This window comes from Enoplosus armatus, chromosome 2 (assembly GCF_043641665.1).
Source record: "Enoplosus armatus isolate fEnoArm2 chromosome 2, fEnoArm2.hap1, whole genome shotgun sequence".
Lineage (NCBI taxonomy): Eukaryota > Metazoa > Chordata > Actinopteri > Centrarchiformes > Enoplosidae > Enoplosus > Enoplosus armatus.
This window is the reverse complement of record NC_092181.1, coordinates 23,082,795-23,097,906: the sequence shown is the minus strand read 5'-3', so window position 1 is coordinate 23,097,906 and position 15,112 is coordinate 23,082,795. Positions and strand designations below refer to the sequence as shown.

The window sequence follows — 15,112 nt, the reverse complement described above, 5'->3', positions numbered from 1 at the left end:
GAAGCTCCACAACGAGTCAGACACCCAAGTTCTACGTTGTGCCAGACCAGCCTGCAGTCATCAGAGGTATTGTACATAACATGTGTAACTAGATAATAGGTAGGGGTCTCCGGGTCTGTTGTAATGAATTGTCTGCTTGTTCTGCCCAGTGAAGTCAATCGAGCTGCTGCTGCAGATCATTGTAGAAGAGTCCAGATCGGCTTTTACTTCTGGCTTGAAGGAAGACACCGCTGCCTGGGTGAGAGATTATGGACACACACACACACACACACACACACACACACACACACACACACACACACACACACACACACACACACACACACACACACAGAAAAGCACTAATAAACATGTTATTATACGATAGCTTTAGGGTTTTATTTAGTAGCTGTTCTCCCTCCCTTTTTCTCTCAGGTGGAGCCGTACCTACAGAGAGCCCCGGGGTTCAGCAGGCTGCTGGGAGTCTGGAGCAGGTGAGGTCTTATAGAGTACATATGTACTGTAGCTAAGCTGCAGTTAGCCCTAGTGTGTGCCTCTCATGTATTGAGGTATGAGGTATTTCCAGAATCCTCAAAGACTCTTCTAACCATCATACATATGCCCTTGCTCTTTTTAGACATGCCTCTTGAGGTGGCAATGTTGGCAACTTTGGTTCAGACGGAAATATCTCAACAAACACGAGCTGGATTGCCATGAAATTTGGTACAGACATTCATGTCCCCTCAGGATGAATTGTAATAACTTTGGGGATCCCTTAACTTTTCATGGTTAGAATTATAATTACTGCAAACACTGCACAACTATATTCCCATCTGCCTCAGCTGTACTTTGAGTTGAGTGCTAATTAGCTAATGTTAGCATGCTGTTAACCACGCTAAACTAAGATGGTGAAAAACAAGCTAAATATGAATGTGTTATTTGTATGAAAAAATAAAATACTGGTAAGAAATAGCAATATAACTGACAATTTTTAAATTAGTGTCATTTTGTTGCACAAATTGAGCAATGAAATATATAAATTCTTTGGATTAGGAAAAAGAGGAAAAGTCTACTATCTTGCAGAAGAGTTTTTTGTTTTTTTTCATATACCTTCAGAACAGCACTGAGTGTTGTTAAACAATCCTCTGGCCAGGTTTTTATTTTTTATAAAATGGGATGCCTAGCTCTGTGACTCGAATATGATGGTGTTACATGAGAGGAACAAAGGGGCTAGGTTTCGGAAGGTTGTGTAAGGAGAGGTACTGAAGGTGAATTTACTGTTCTGCTGTTGTTCCAGTGGCCATGCAGTGCAGAGTCTAGTGGAGTTTAAAACCAGCGGGGCTCTGCAGTGGCTCAGTATGACAGGACCCACATCACTGTTGGAACGAACAGGACTAGCTCAGGCTGTTCGCGAGGGGAGGAGCTTCAGATCATCCAAGATCACCAACATCACACTAGGAGGTAAGCCTGGGTTGAGATGCCAACCTGACTAAAGGGCGCCCTGATGGCCTAGGGGTTTTAAATCGAGTCCATCTGGGGACCTTTGTCGCACGTCGTTCTCCACCTCTCTCCCCTCATTTCCTGTCATGTCTCTGCTGTCGACTCTCTAATAGACAAAAAATGCTTTACTGGCAGGATAGTGACAGCCACAGTGGCTATATTTACCTGAGAGGGAATTCCATTCTTAACCTGCTTATTTGATTAACCCAGTTACAGGCAGACTCATGTAAACATCATAACTCAGTTAGAGTGACCCAGTTAAGCTCACAATCCAGTTATGAGTAATCAGATCAATGCGCCCAGTTTACTCGGGTATTAAACTTGTTACTATGACATGTGGTGGTGGCATCTTTCACTTGTGGCTTTTGCCGTCTGCGCAAATGCACAATAGCACAAATGCTGTGGCTGCATTTTGATGTCAAAACACATGGAGGTGAGGAATAAAGTAACCTTTATATAAGTAACCATTTTTGCACTTTTTGCTGGTGGACAGATTAGGTTGACTCTGCATGTACACTAATTTTCTGGCACACATGAGATCCGTCATCTGCAAGGTATTTCAGCTATTGTTTTAACATTGACATACAAGCAGACACACTTAAAGGATAATGCTGCTATCCTACTAACAAGTATCGTCTGTGAATCCGAAGCTTGATATAGCTTATTCCTCTGTGCCATAGAACTTAACTATTAAAAACATAAATGAGTTACACTGTTGTACTGGCTGACATGTTTCGTCATTATGATGACCATGGCCACTGTAGTTTATTTGAAGTCAATTCCAGATACACCGTCCTGCTGCCGTGAATACCCACCATTGCACCAAATGTGTGTTAATCCACAGTTGAAAATAGTCCCAGACAAATGTTTGAGTGACATTTGATTAAAAACTGCAGTGCCCAGCTGTTTTTGGACAGTCCCACAGTGTTTTTATGGTTTTGTTGACAATAATGGAAATGTAGAATAACACCAGCCTTGTCTTTTAACATGTCTCCCCTCCAGGTCTGCAGGGTGATGTGTGTGACTGGTTACTGCAGTGCCAAGCAGGCCACAAGTGTGTGTCCCAGCCTGGCACTTCAAACTATAGCTGCTCTTCTGTCTGCCACTTTGACTACTGCCACCACCATGGCATCTGTACACACCACCCGGGCCAGCTTCCAGTTTGCCGGTAAGAACGCACAAAGACGTGCTCGTACACTACTTTTGTATCTCTCCGTCCATCCAAGACAGATGTCTGCATGTAAACGTCTTTTTGGTTCTGTATTAGCTGCCTTGTAGGAGAGGACTTCTGGTACATGGGTCAGAGGTGTGACGTGAGGATGACACGAGCGCGGCTCGTGGGCGCATGTCTTGCCATCTTACTCATCATGGTGACAGTGATCTGCGTTTTGGCCTTTGTGGCAGTGCGACGTTACCGAGCCATTCTGATCCAGGCCAAAGTAGATCAGACTCGGAGCAGGTACACACCGACCCTGATGTACACACAAATTACAGCTCACAATATACAACATTAATACACACTATACACACTAATACTTCATGCAGGGTTTCTGCAGGGTTCACCTGGTTAAATTTAAGACTTTTTAATACCACATAGAATGCAGTTTAATACCTGTTTCAAGGTCAAACCAGCCAAACGTCTGAAAGTATGATGGAAAACCAGTAGGGATGATATGGCCTATAATTATTTATTATTACATCACATTGTTTCAGTATTTCCCAGCAGTATATAACAATCATTTCTAATGATAGGATTAATTACATTAATGCGACCTGGACCCGATTAAGCAACATAAAATGGATGGATGGAGGTCCCTAGCTACTGTAGCATGCAGTAGATACAGTGTTTGCTACAGGTATGACGGTGCTGACTGAAACTCCACAAAAAAGGATTGAACAGCCTTCTGCATGCACAGTCCACTGTCGCAACAATCCCACTTTTAGTTTGAAAGTGTATAACGTCTCCCAACAGCCCACAATCTGATACAAAAGCATTTCATAACTAACATTACTGTCTATGACAGGCAAGAGAAAGACTTTTGTAAATTAAGTGTAAGACTTTTAATACCTTCTTTTTTGGATGAAAAACCGAAGACTTTTCAAGACTTGCAGATAGCCTGTACATGAAACATGATGTAAAATGTTAAGAAGATGATCTAGTTAAAAGAAATATGTTGAACATGAATGAAATGGTAGACTGTGTTTGTGTAACAGTGTGTGGTGAACAGTCCCATGGGCTTCTGGGTGGACCTTTAAAATAACACAGGAAGCGCACACGTTAACACACACACACACACACACACACACACACGGTAAACATAAAAGTGCATTTGACTTGACATGACTGCAAGCAACTTGGATTAATGTGACATACAAGGAAATAACACAATAGACACCTTGGGGAAGATCATGTGTTGTGATCCTTGAAGGGAAAACCAGATACTCAGATGAACAGCGCATACAGTCGTTGTAATTACAGTAATGTCCACTAGGTGTCATAGTCTGGCTGCAGAACCACATACGATGATGAAGATGAAGGCTGTGCTGTAGACTCCTGACAGTCTGGCTGAATCCAAATGTCCACCGTCCAGACTTGCGGACAGCCCTTGTGAACTTCAGTCATATGTACCGTGACATGTTCACTGTCATCACGTCAAGACTGGCAAAACTGTGTTATTAGACTTCAGACCTCACTCGCTTCCATGGTGATTAATCAAAATCTCTGTTACTTTGAGGTCAAAGTATTTTTCTAAACCATTTTCAAAGGTAGGCCTACTGACCTACTACAATTTATGCAAGATACACCTCACTACATCAGTAAACTTATACTCCAAATGTTAATGTTATGGCTTATAAATTGTGTTTAGTTTACAGGATTAGACTAGTTGTTCAGCTTTTATATTATTATTATTTTTATTTTCTTGTCACATCTACATTGCTATAAACTATGGGTTATCTTCCAAGCAAAGTCTGGAGAAATGTATACCCCAGGCAGACTCTCTGGAAGTCTGCTAAAAGTCAGCTTGAGGCCCCTTGCATGACTTTATGGACAGCCCTCAATAAATGCATTGAAGTGCGGACATTGGGATTCAGCCTCTTCAAGCTGCACCAGCCAAGCCTTTTTTGTGTTAACATATTTGTAATATGGACCTAAATCACGGAGTGGGACTGTAAGAGGGACGAGTTTATCCACCTTAACTGAGACACAGTAGTTTCATCCTATTGCTGAGATTAACTTCTAACATTGGGTAGGGACACAGATGGAGAAAGTTCAGACAGGAAGTGATAAGTCTGAAGTTAAGCCTTAAATCCGGAGTCTCGCCTTAACAGTGGGGAGTGAGTGTTCTGTCCTGAGGAAGTTGGACTTTAAGATCAGAGCTTTACTTTCTCCAGCAGGCTCAGTCAACAGGACAGCAGAGTTTAGTGAAGTACTTTTATATAACACGTCATAAGGACATGGCAACACATTGTAAAGGGTTACCTCTCCCTCCCATTGGCTGATTCTTTACTTGCACTTAAACCCAGATCAAATTGAAGAGATGCAATAAATATTGTATCCTGTGAACATTTAACCTCACATCAGGATTTGTTGTGTGTGCAGCTATCGCAGGTTCAACCATTTTGATGAGCTGTCAGGACGGTTCTGGTTGCGTTCATGGGCAGGGTCAGCAGACTCACTAGATAATCCTGCCTTTACACGCTCCGATGAGTTACTGCACCTGCGGGCACTCGACCGCCCGTGCTGTTACCACGACGACACGCTGTCGCTGGCTTCCACCTGCCCCAGCCACGGAACACGCATCAATACAATCTACCCCCACAGGTACACACACATGTCCAATATTACATATAAACAGTTAATATGCTTAATGTATGACAATATCAGAATGTTCAAGTTATTGATCATCTGTCTGTCCTCCCCCATCTGTCCGTCTAAAAGTAGTCTTGCATAGCCAGATCTATCGCCACACGTGGTTTTGGTGTTGTGTCAGTGCTGGAGAAAGGTCTGTTTGTATTTATTTAAACCAATCACAGTCATCTTGGGCGGCGCCAAACTCAGGATGCAGCGCCGGTGCCCTTGCAAAGCGTTAACACGCAGATAGCGGAAGGGGAGGCGAATTCTGACTGACATAATTGGTCAATGGCAAACTTATACCAACAGTTTACTTCCTGTGAGTCAGACTAGTCTAAAAGAAAAACTGTTATCAGCCATCAGGTGAAAATCAAATGTCAATATGAAATGCATATGATGTAACATACATGTGCCTGTACTCTGCTGTCAAGTGTACACCATATAAAGCAACATCAGATTTAAGTGATAACTAAAAAAGTAATGATCAAGATAACAACAAGAAGAAGCTGAATGCATACAACCTGTTGCCTGGAGCTTCCGTACAAAAGCCCAGTCCAGCCAACACTCTAAGATGGATAAGAATTAGTCTGCCCATGGTAAACAGGCTTCTATCTGCTGGCCTGACTACAAGATACCGCCTGGGGACTACAGTTCACAACAGGTCTCTTCTAATGCAACTCATTTTGTTGTTTAGAGAAGTATACTTTAGCTTCCAAGGAAATGTTAAGTTGAGATCTGTTGAGCAACCAAGCAGAAATTAGTTTTGCAAACCCGACTTAGACACACAGACATACACACACACTCACACAATCTTTAAAATCGTGTGAAATATTGACCATTTGTCATTCTCCCAAACTACGGCTGAATAAGTGTGTAAAACACAGTAACAGTTCAACTAAAGTGAATAAATTAATAAAACTCTTGACAATCGCTTCTCTTAAATGTCTCATTCACACATACAGTCTCTAGACAATGTCTGTATAAATAATACCGTGGCTCTCTGTGTTCCCTGTAGCTCTCAGTACGGTTGGAGGGGAAGCGAGATGAGCATGGGGGATGGCGTGTTGGACTCGGGTAAGGCCAGTGACCTTTCTGTCTGTAGCTGGCCTGTGGAACCCATCCAGTGGACTCCCTTCCCACTTCTACAGCAACTAGCTACCAGCAGGACACCCCCAGTGAGTGTTTGACTGTGTGTGTGTGTGTGTGTGTGTGTGTGTGTGTGTGTGTGTGTGTGTGTGTGTGTGTGTGTGTGTGTGTGTGTGTGTGTGTGTGTGTGTGTGTGTGTGTGTGTGTGTGTGTGTGTGTGTGTGTGTGTGTGTGTGTGAGAGAGAGAAAGAGATGTAGATCTGGTTTCATTATGTGATTATGTGTTGTGCCTCTTTGAAACCAGGTGAGGGTGTCAAGGCCACGGTCCTACTGTGAAGGTATGGAGCTGGTAGACCTGGGGAAGAGCTGGACTGCTTGACAAACATAAAGAAGAATCAAATCTGTTCTGACACTGGTATTTGCAGCTAATTCTTGCATTCTTGGCCTCAAATGTTCTCGTTTTCTTGATAAAAACTGTAAAACAATAAGTGTATATAAGTGTGTATATATAAGTGTATATTTTTTGTTAAATTGTTGCTACATTTTCCAGTTTGAATCTACAATCTGTTTCTTATATGTTCCCTCTAACCCTCTGATGCAGGATATACTATAAAGATAGAAAAACAAAGAGGCTGTCTAAATGTCTATGTCACAGAGTGTTTATATAATGCTTTAATAAACATAAATCTTACTCAGGGCAAGAACAAATTGTTGTTGTTGAACAAATTGAACTGAGCTTTCCACTCTGAGGTTATCGCTTAGCAAGGAAAGGTTGTGTAGCAATTAACATACACTAAGGCAGTGTAAGCGCTTTACACAATGCATTACAACAAGTACAGCATAAACCATTAAAACACAAATTAAGCATGAAAGAAATTTAAAAGATGAAAACAGAAATAAACGCAAGATGTAAGTAAAAGGTGGATGAAGGTCTAAGTGCTTAAAGGAACAGTTTGAACACATTGTGGTTTTACAAGGGGTGACTTTCTGAAGTCTGGTCTTCAGTGGAGACTCTCTCCCTGTCAAGTAATAGTTCTGCAAACAAACAAGATAAATTGTGAAAATTAGTGAGCTTCAGGTGAGCTGGTAAGATTCTGTTACCTTTGGACAGAGCCAGGCTAGCTGTTTTCCCCTTTTTCCAGCTAAGCTAACCGGTTGCTTGCTGTAGCTTCATATTAACCTTAAAAGAGTGAGAGTGGGATTGATCTTATCATCTATCTTTTGGCCGGAAAGGAAAGAAGCGGGTTCCCTAAAATGTTGAACTATTCCTTTAAGATTCAGTCAAATGCAGCAACATAAACGTTTTTAACCTCTATTCAAAGGTCGTCAAAGTTGGGGCAAGTTTTATAGAATAGAGTAGAAAACAGTTTTATTTTACGCCAGGGCGGGACATGTTTCTTTGGCCTACCTGGCAGTTCATCAAAACATACACAACAACACTGACAGAATGAATACTCTAAGTAATAAAATACAATACTAAAATATCTTCTGGAAGTTTGTTCCAGGGAAATCTGGGTTATCTGGGCTGCCAAAAGTTACCCCAAAAGCCACAGGTTGTTGTTTGTAAGTAATTTTATTAATCACAAATTTGTTTAAGAATTTGTACATGTACACTATCAACTAATGTGTGTGTGTGTGTGTGTGTGTGTGTGTGTGTGTGTGTGTGTGTGTGTGTGTGTGTGTGTAATGTGTGTCCCGCATTATTACTGTAGCTAATCTTGTGGTCCTGTCTGATAGAGTGACCCTGTGCCATAATTTAGTTTTAAGACTTTAGGGACCCAAAAACAGGTTTTCTGCTCTGTGCCTCCTAATCTGGCAGTGGTTCAAGCTCTGTGGTGCGTAGTAACTAAATGTTAGTTTGGACTCTCTGAATGGTTAACAGACAACCGATTACCTAACAGGCTGTGAGGACTCATATGGTTAAAGACAGTCAGAGGTGTATTTGGGCCTAAACCATTGAGAGATTTACAGACAAGTAGTCATGTTAACTGTATTCTATGACACACTGGTGTCCACTGCAGAGACCTGGTTTTCTTTGCCTTTGTTAGGTTGAAGAGATTTTTTTTTTTTTACTGTCTAGAAATTAGTATCTTCTAATAATCTTTCATATATATTTCACATGCCTTCTTTCTCTCTCTTAGCACACGCACACGCAAGCCACACCTCCTCTCAATGCTGTGTATGAAACTCAGCTGGAATGTGATGCCATAAATGACTGGGAGAGACTGGTAGAGAGTGAAACAGGCAAATATGTACGCCAACCTTTTATTGCACTCCTATAATTGTCCCTGTCCTGGGAAAACAAATAAGGGAGTGATTGATTCGGGGAGGGAGGAAATGTGGCGAATAAAGGCAGAGAGTGAATGTGTGTTTAAGGGAGAGAGAGAGAGAGAGAGAGAGAGAGAGAGAGAGGGATAAGTGAAAAGTAGACAGAAGCTACCTGCTAGCTTCTTCCATATACGGTCTTAGTCAGAGCCGAGAGCCAAGCCTGTGAATTTCTCTGACTGTGTGAGTGAGCAATGCAGGGATTGCGTATATGTGCACGTGTGTGTGTGTGTGTGTGTGTGTGTGTGTGTGTGTGTGTGTGTGTGTTGTAATGCATGCATGAGTCATGCACGCCACCGACTTTTGAAATGGCTGGAGGAATTGCACGATGAGTGTCCAGAGGAAAGATTGAGAAATTTCTGTCAGGGAGGAGTTAGTGAGTACAAAGTTTGGAAAAAAAAAAATGTTGGTTATCTTTCTAAATACAGATATCTGGGTGCTGGTGAAGGATACAGAAATCAAGGTGAAAAGTGGCAAACCTAAAGTAACATGCACATTCACACACACATACGCACACACACATACACAGCCTTAAAAAGGGAGATCCATTCATTTCCTCAGACTGGTCACATGACCTGAGCAGTGCATTCTTCCCCCCATGTGACTTGCTCCAATATCTCCTTATATGGACGTCATCCAAAGGAACTCTTAAAGGGATGGTTGTCCTGCCCTGGGTCTATACTTGGTGTGTGTGTGTGTGTGTGTGTGTGTGTGTGTGTGTGTGTGTGTGTGTGTGTGTGTGTGTGTGTGTGTGTGTGTTTAGTGTCTATCTAGAGCAGGATAATGCCGGTCTGAAAAGCCAATTCCCTGATCAGCTCACTCACCCCCCTCTTATGTTGTCCTTTGCTGCTCCATACCTGATGACATATGGCTTTGTGTGTGTTTATGGGTCTGGGTGGTCACTTCCTGCGTGCATCTGCAAAAGTGAAGCACTGTGAAACCTACTTCCTGTCTCTTTTGGTGAGCCGGCTCCCATATATCCTTATTAGGAACACGTAGAGCCAGTGAGAATTCCTAGTGTAAGTTTATGAGTCTTTGTCCGGTGCCCTTATTGAGTTAAAACAGCACCCTGACCCACCCACTTAGTCTCTGGTCAATTTATAAGATGAGCTTTGTATGACAATTTCCAAGTGTGTTATCATATATATGACCTCTAAACTAGTATTTCAGGTTAGAGATGCACAAAAACTTGTGTGACATACTTGGGTGTGTGCATGAGCAGGTGTGTACATGCATTTGAGTGAGTGACAGTCACATTCTTGAGTAATAATTTCATAATAGGCCTTGCAGTTTCATTTTGACACCAAATATAGGTATGTTCCGGAAATTACTCACCTGTCTGTTGCATCTCATTGGGGCAAGCAAGGTTAATCTGCCCCCTCCACTCATTTAAACATTACCAGGCAAGTGATGAGAGATAAGAGATTTACAGCCTCATGAGTGTTTGCTGTAAACATACCTCAGCTTAACCACATGTATCACTGTCACTCTGCTCTGTGTGTGTGTGTGTGTGTGAGAGAGACACTGGTATGCCAGGGCAGACATGTCAGTCGGGGTGTTAACAGCGCTGTCAGTGACCCTGAGATTGTAACCACACCGTGTCCTGGCACTACTAACCACGACTGTCTGCCATGATGACTGAGAGAATTAGCACAGACTTCAGTGCAATCCAGCTCTGTTACATTCCCGTATGTCCTTCACTGATGAATTATGGATCTGGTTCTCTGTGTTGTTCACTTACATATTCATCCAATGCACAAGCACAGAACAGAAGACAGTAGTATCTGTATATTAATCTAATGTGAGTTTGTGTAATCAGGTTTTGTAGGCCCCTTATCAATGTGATCAATGTCAGGGATTAAAACCATTATAATGTAGACTGAATTACATCAAAATGTGCGCATTAGCTCAGTATTAAATACATAAAAGCACACATTTCAACTTGTTTCATACCCAGGTATCGGATGTGTGTTTTGCAGCAAAATGTCTGTGATTTGTTGCCCACTTGTGTATCACACGTTCCTATCATCCCCATTGCGATCATAATAATGATGAAGAAGGACATAAAGTTGTGTTTATTGAACACTGAACGACCCCACATCGGTAATATTGATAGTATATAGGTTAGTTTTCGTGTTGCTTGTCCCCTCTGTCTTGTCAGAGCGCAGAACGGCTATCTACATGCGCCACACCCAGTGGATGCGGCAGAACCAATCAGAGGGCGCCGTGCGGAAAGTTCTCCTTTTATGGAAAGGGGTTGCAGCACGAGCTCTGATAAAACCCTGCAATTTATTGGCCTCCATTGCAGTCAAGTCCAGACACTAAATCCTACCGGAGTGTATCGCTCAGTCACAGTCCTCCTTAGCCGAGAACCCTCCCTCACACAGGTAAGACAACTGCCGAATGAAGATGAAAGTTTTTGCTCATATTTTAAATGCATTTCTTTACCATGTGTGTACGTCATATTTTAGCCAGAAAACTGAATTTAGACCGCCGGTTAAGTTATGATGTGAGGTGTCCTGTGTGACTTCCCTCAAGTTGAAGCAACCGTTGGCACTGCTAATTTGGATTAGTCACGTAAACCGGCCATTTGTCATATTTTTTTGATTAGGCTCCGGACCGTTAACGTTGTACAGGGAATACTACCAGTAACGGTTAGCTGTTAAGGGTAGATGTGTGTAACGTTAGGCACGCTGTCGTTTAGATAGTGTGGAATAACCCGGCTGCCCCATGTTGTCTTCACTTCATCAGTTTAAAATAAATCAGACTGCGTTAAATAGCTTGACCTTCTCGCTTACATGTAAGCATCTGCTTGGGCACGGTCTCCCGGTCTGGTGTCTCCGATTTCACACACAGACAGATGACGGCAGATTAGACGGATTAAATGTTGAGAAAGAAAAGACTTGGTTTAAATTGCAGGTAGGCGTGTCGAAATGGCAAAGGCTTGCTGTGACATTACATCTATGAAGTCATTTGACAACCAAGTTAACGTTACGTCTATCGAATGTCAGTTAACGTAGAAGTTGGATTTTCTTTTTCTTTCACCCTAACCTTGTAACTATGATGGTCACGACATAACACCTGATGACTGACATGACAGGGGATGGAAGTTCATTCACCTTAACTGTTAAAACTGCTATCGTTAAACCGTTAGCGATGTGTTGATCACAGTGAAGGGAGTGGCCGGTTGTCGGTGTCAGTTGAGGTTTAACGACACACGGGGCGGCTTCACGGGCCGGGCTGCCGCTGTCTCTAAACTGCTCTCACTTTTGCCTTATATGGCCATGGCCAGACCGAGGGAGAAACTGCCTTTTGTTTCTCGGCTCTGGATTTGGACTGGAACCTGCGCCACTGCGACATCCAGCGTCCAGTCTCCATAATTACAAGGCTTTAACTCAGTTGATGTTTGCCAGATGTAACACGCAGCTGTCACAGAGCACCAGTTTTAACCCCCCCCCCCTTTCATCCCTCCTCTCCCTTTCTGTCCAGAAAATGGAAGACGAAATCGCCGCCCTCGTTGTTGACAACGGATCCGGTATGTGCAAAGCTGGCTTTGCAGGAGATGATGCTCCACGTGCTGTGTTCCCCTCCATTGTCGGACGTCCCAGACATCAGGTATGGTTTCCCTATAATATTATATAACTCATAAACTATATAAATAACAACTATTCTACATTTCTGTTCATTTGGGTCTTGATTTAACTTGTTTTCCTGTTAACTTCACAGGGTGTGATGGTTGGTATGGGCCAGAAAGACAGCTATGTTGGTGATGAGGCACAGAGCAAAAGAGGAATCCTGACCCTGAAGTACCCCATTGAGCATGGTATCGTCACCAACTGGGACGACATGGAGAAGATCTGGCATCACACCTTCTACAATGAGCTGAGAGTTGCCCCTGAGGAGCACCCTGTCCTGCTCACTGAGGCCCCCCTGAACCCCAAGGCCAACAGGGAAAAGATGACCCAGGTAACAAGGGCTGACAAACATGTGAATCTCCTCTATCAGGAAACTTACTCGGCTCACCTGCAGGGCCCTGCAACAGCAAATGTGTTGCAGCTCAGGCATTTCTTCTTCTGCTCAATCCATCCATTTCCTCCTGTTACTTAAATCTCCAGGTTTCCTCTGTCCTGTGCTGATCTTTTCATCTCTGCGGATGCTTCAGGTTTCTATCTCTCTGCACTGTGATGCACCAGGAATGACTTGTTGCAGCATGGTCACTGCTGTTTTCAAATTAGGCTTGTTTTAGACTTTCTAAAGTAGACGATGAACATCTAACTACACTGGTGACCGCATGATTCAATAGATGACTGTAGATCAGGCTGCTGCACTCATCTTGTACAGTCAACATGACCAAACTAAAGTACAGGTTACTGTAATGACTGGTTTTAGTATGCTGTTTATACTCAAAACAAAACAGGGCAGTGTGCTGTGCTTTTCTTGATCCGACTGCACTAACCCATACTAGCTTACCTCGGGTTATTTTGACTCACTTGATTCAATGACTCATCTCTCGTCTCTTCTCTCCTCCAGATCATGTTTGAGACCTTCAACACCCCTGCCATGTATGTGGCCATCCAGGCTGTGCTGTCCCTGTACGCCTCCGGTCGTACCACTGGTATTGTCATGGACTCTGGTGATGGTGTTACCCACACAGTGCCCATCTATGAAGGCTACGCCCTGCCCCATGCCATCCTCAGGTTGGACCTGGCTGGCAGGGACCTCACAGACTACCTCATGAAGATCCTGACTGAGAGGGGTTACAGCTTCACTACCACAGGTTAGCACACAAACACTGACTTCAAAACAAGTTAATATTTGAAGCTAGGGGAAAACTGAAAAGACTATAAAATGGCTTTTCTTGTCTTACAGCCGAGCGTGAAATCGTGCGTGACATTAAGGAGAAGCTGTGTTACGTTGCACTGGACTTTGAGCAGGAAATGGGCACTGCTGCTTCCTCTTCATCCCTGGAGAAGAGCTACGAGCTGCCTGATGGACAGGTCATCACCATCGGAAATGAGAGGTTCCGTTGCCCCGAGGCCCTCTTCCAGCCCTCTTTCCTTGGTAAGTTAAGCCAGGGAAACATAAAATAAATATACTTGAGTTTGATGAGAAATACATGGTGAGTTAAATTGTTGGAAAGTATAGGGGTTGTAGCAGCAACAAATTAGTTATTTTAAATTTGATTTAAGCATATGGAACACACAAACTTACATTTTACTTTACACCCTCTTAGGTATGGAGTCTTGCGGTATCCATGAAACTACCTTCAACAGCATCATGAAGTGTGATGTGGACATCCGTAAGGACCTGTACGCCAACACTGTGCTGTCTGGAGGTACCACCATGTACCCTGGCATTGCTGACCGTATGCAGAAGGAAATCACTGCCCTGGCACCCACCACCATGAAAATCAAGGTAAAACTCTTCCTCATTACTCACGACTCACATCCTCCCTGAGGCAATGTTGCAGAAAATGTTCCAGAAAGCTCTTTACCTCTACTGCCACTCAGTGGACAAACATGGTTAATGTAGGATTCAATCTCTGTTGTTTGTCTTATCTACTATGACATTTAACTGTTGGCTTGAAATACTTGCAGGATGTGCATTTGCAAAGACATATAGGTTGACTTAAGTATTTTAACTTTTTTTTTTTCCATCTTTCTCCCTGCAGATCATCGCTCCCCCTGAGAGGAAGTACTCTGTATGGATCGGAGGCTCCATCCTGGCTTCCCTGTCCACCTTCCAGCAGATGTGGATCAGCAAGCAGGAGTACGATGAGTCTGGCCCCAGCATCGTCCACAGGAAGTGCTTCTAAACAGACTGTCAGTCCCCTCCCCCAAAACACACACTGCTACAAACCCAAACGACTGGCTCTGCATACATGCCTACACCAACACACTGGTGTATGCGGAGTCCACAACACCTCTTCCCATTTTCCCTCATCACTATGGCTATGGCACCATGCCCCCTGATGGGGAGAAACTCTGCAGGAAGTACAGAGCGTCCCAGGCGGTGTGAATGTGTTAGGAACATGATGTCCATTGTCGTGTTTGTGTAGGTCATTCCAGATGTGTTTGTTCACCACCTTATTTGCCTCTATGAAGGTTTATTCTCTGGAGGGCCCACTGCCCAACAGACCTGTAGTATTGCTTAATATGTAAATTATGTAATCTGAAACTTGTTTTGTTTTTGTACTTTCAGCCTTAAACGATACTTGGTCCAGTTTGTTTTTGTCATTATGCAAGAGACAAAGCTTCTACCTTGTATGGGGGTATATGAAGGTTTGTGCATGAGGCTTCAAGCCTCTGGTGTACACAACAACCCAATAAAGCGCACATGTCTGAGATTCTGGTCTACTTGGTCTTTATT

General features: G+C 43.2%; 2 protein-coding genes across 2 annotated transcripts; both read left to right on the top strand.

Moving 5' to 3' along the window:
- Positions 1-1,337: 1,337 nt before the first annotated feature.
- LOC139290995 (uncharacterized) lies at positions 1,338-7,111 on the top strand. Its single transcript, XM_070912863.1, has 6 exons — positions 1,338-1,440; positions 2,482-2,647; positions 2,747-2,938; positions 5,081-5,302; positions 6,348-6,507; positions 6,723-7,111. The coding sequence occupies exons 1-6, from the start codon at positions 1,338-1,340 to the stop codon at positions 6,795-6,797; spliced, it is 918 nt and encodes a 305-aa protein (XP_070768964.1). The 3' UTR covers positions 6,798-7,111.
- Positions 7,112-11,060: 3,949 nt separating this feature from the next.
- actb1 (actin, beta 1) lies at positions 11,061-15,089 on the top strand. Its single transcript, XM_070913168.1, has 7 exons — positions 11,061-11,130; positions 12,233-12,358; positions 12,470-12,709; positions 13,274-13,520; positions 13,613-13,804; positions 13,977-14,158; positions 14,415-15,089. Exons 2-7 carry the CDS (start codon positions 12,236-12,238, stop codon positions 14,556-14,558), a joined length of 1,128 nt encoding a protein of 375 aa, XP_070769269.1. The 5' UTR covers positions 11,061-11,130; positions 12,233-12,235; the 3' UTR covers positions 14,559-15,089.
- Positions 15,090-15,112: the final 23 nt, after the last annotated feature.

Bases quoted from the DNA above. Each gene is read 5' to 3' on its own strand.
- LOC139290995 (XM_070912863.1), top strand. From the start codon at position 1,338: ATGACAGGACCCACATCACTGTTGGAACGAACAGGACTAGCTCAGGCT. The intron at 1,441-2,481 runs GTAAGCCTGGGT...TCTCCCCTCCAG, and splicing joins CACCAACATCACACTAGGAG to GTCTGCAGGGTGATGTGTGT. The intron at 2,648-2,746 runs GTAAGAACGCAC...GTTCTGTATTAG, and splicing joins GGCCAGCTTCCAGTTTGCCG to CTGCCTTGTAGGAGAGGACT.
- actb1 (XM_070913168.1), top strand. From the start codon at position 12,236: ATGGAAGACGAAATCGCCGCCCTCGTTGTTGACAACGGATCCGGTATG. The intron at 12,359-12,469 runs GTATGGTTTCCC...TTAACTTCACAG, and splicing joins TCGGACGTCCCAGACATCAG to GGTGTGATGGTTGGTATGGG. The intron at 13,521-13,612 runs GTTAGCACACAA...CTTGTCTTACAG, and splicing joins TTACAGCTTCACTACCACAG to CCGAGCGTGAAATCGTGCGT.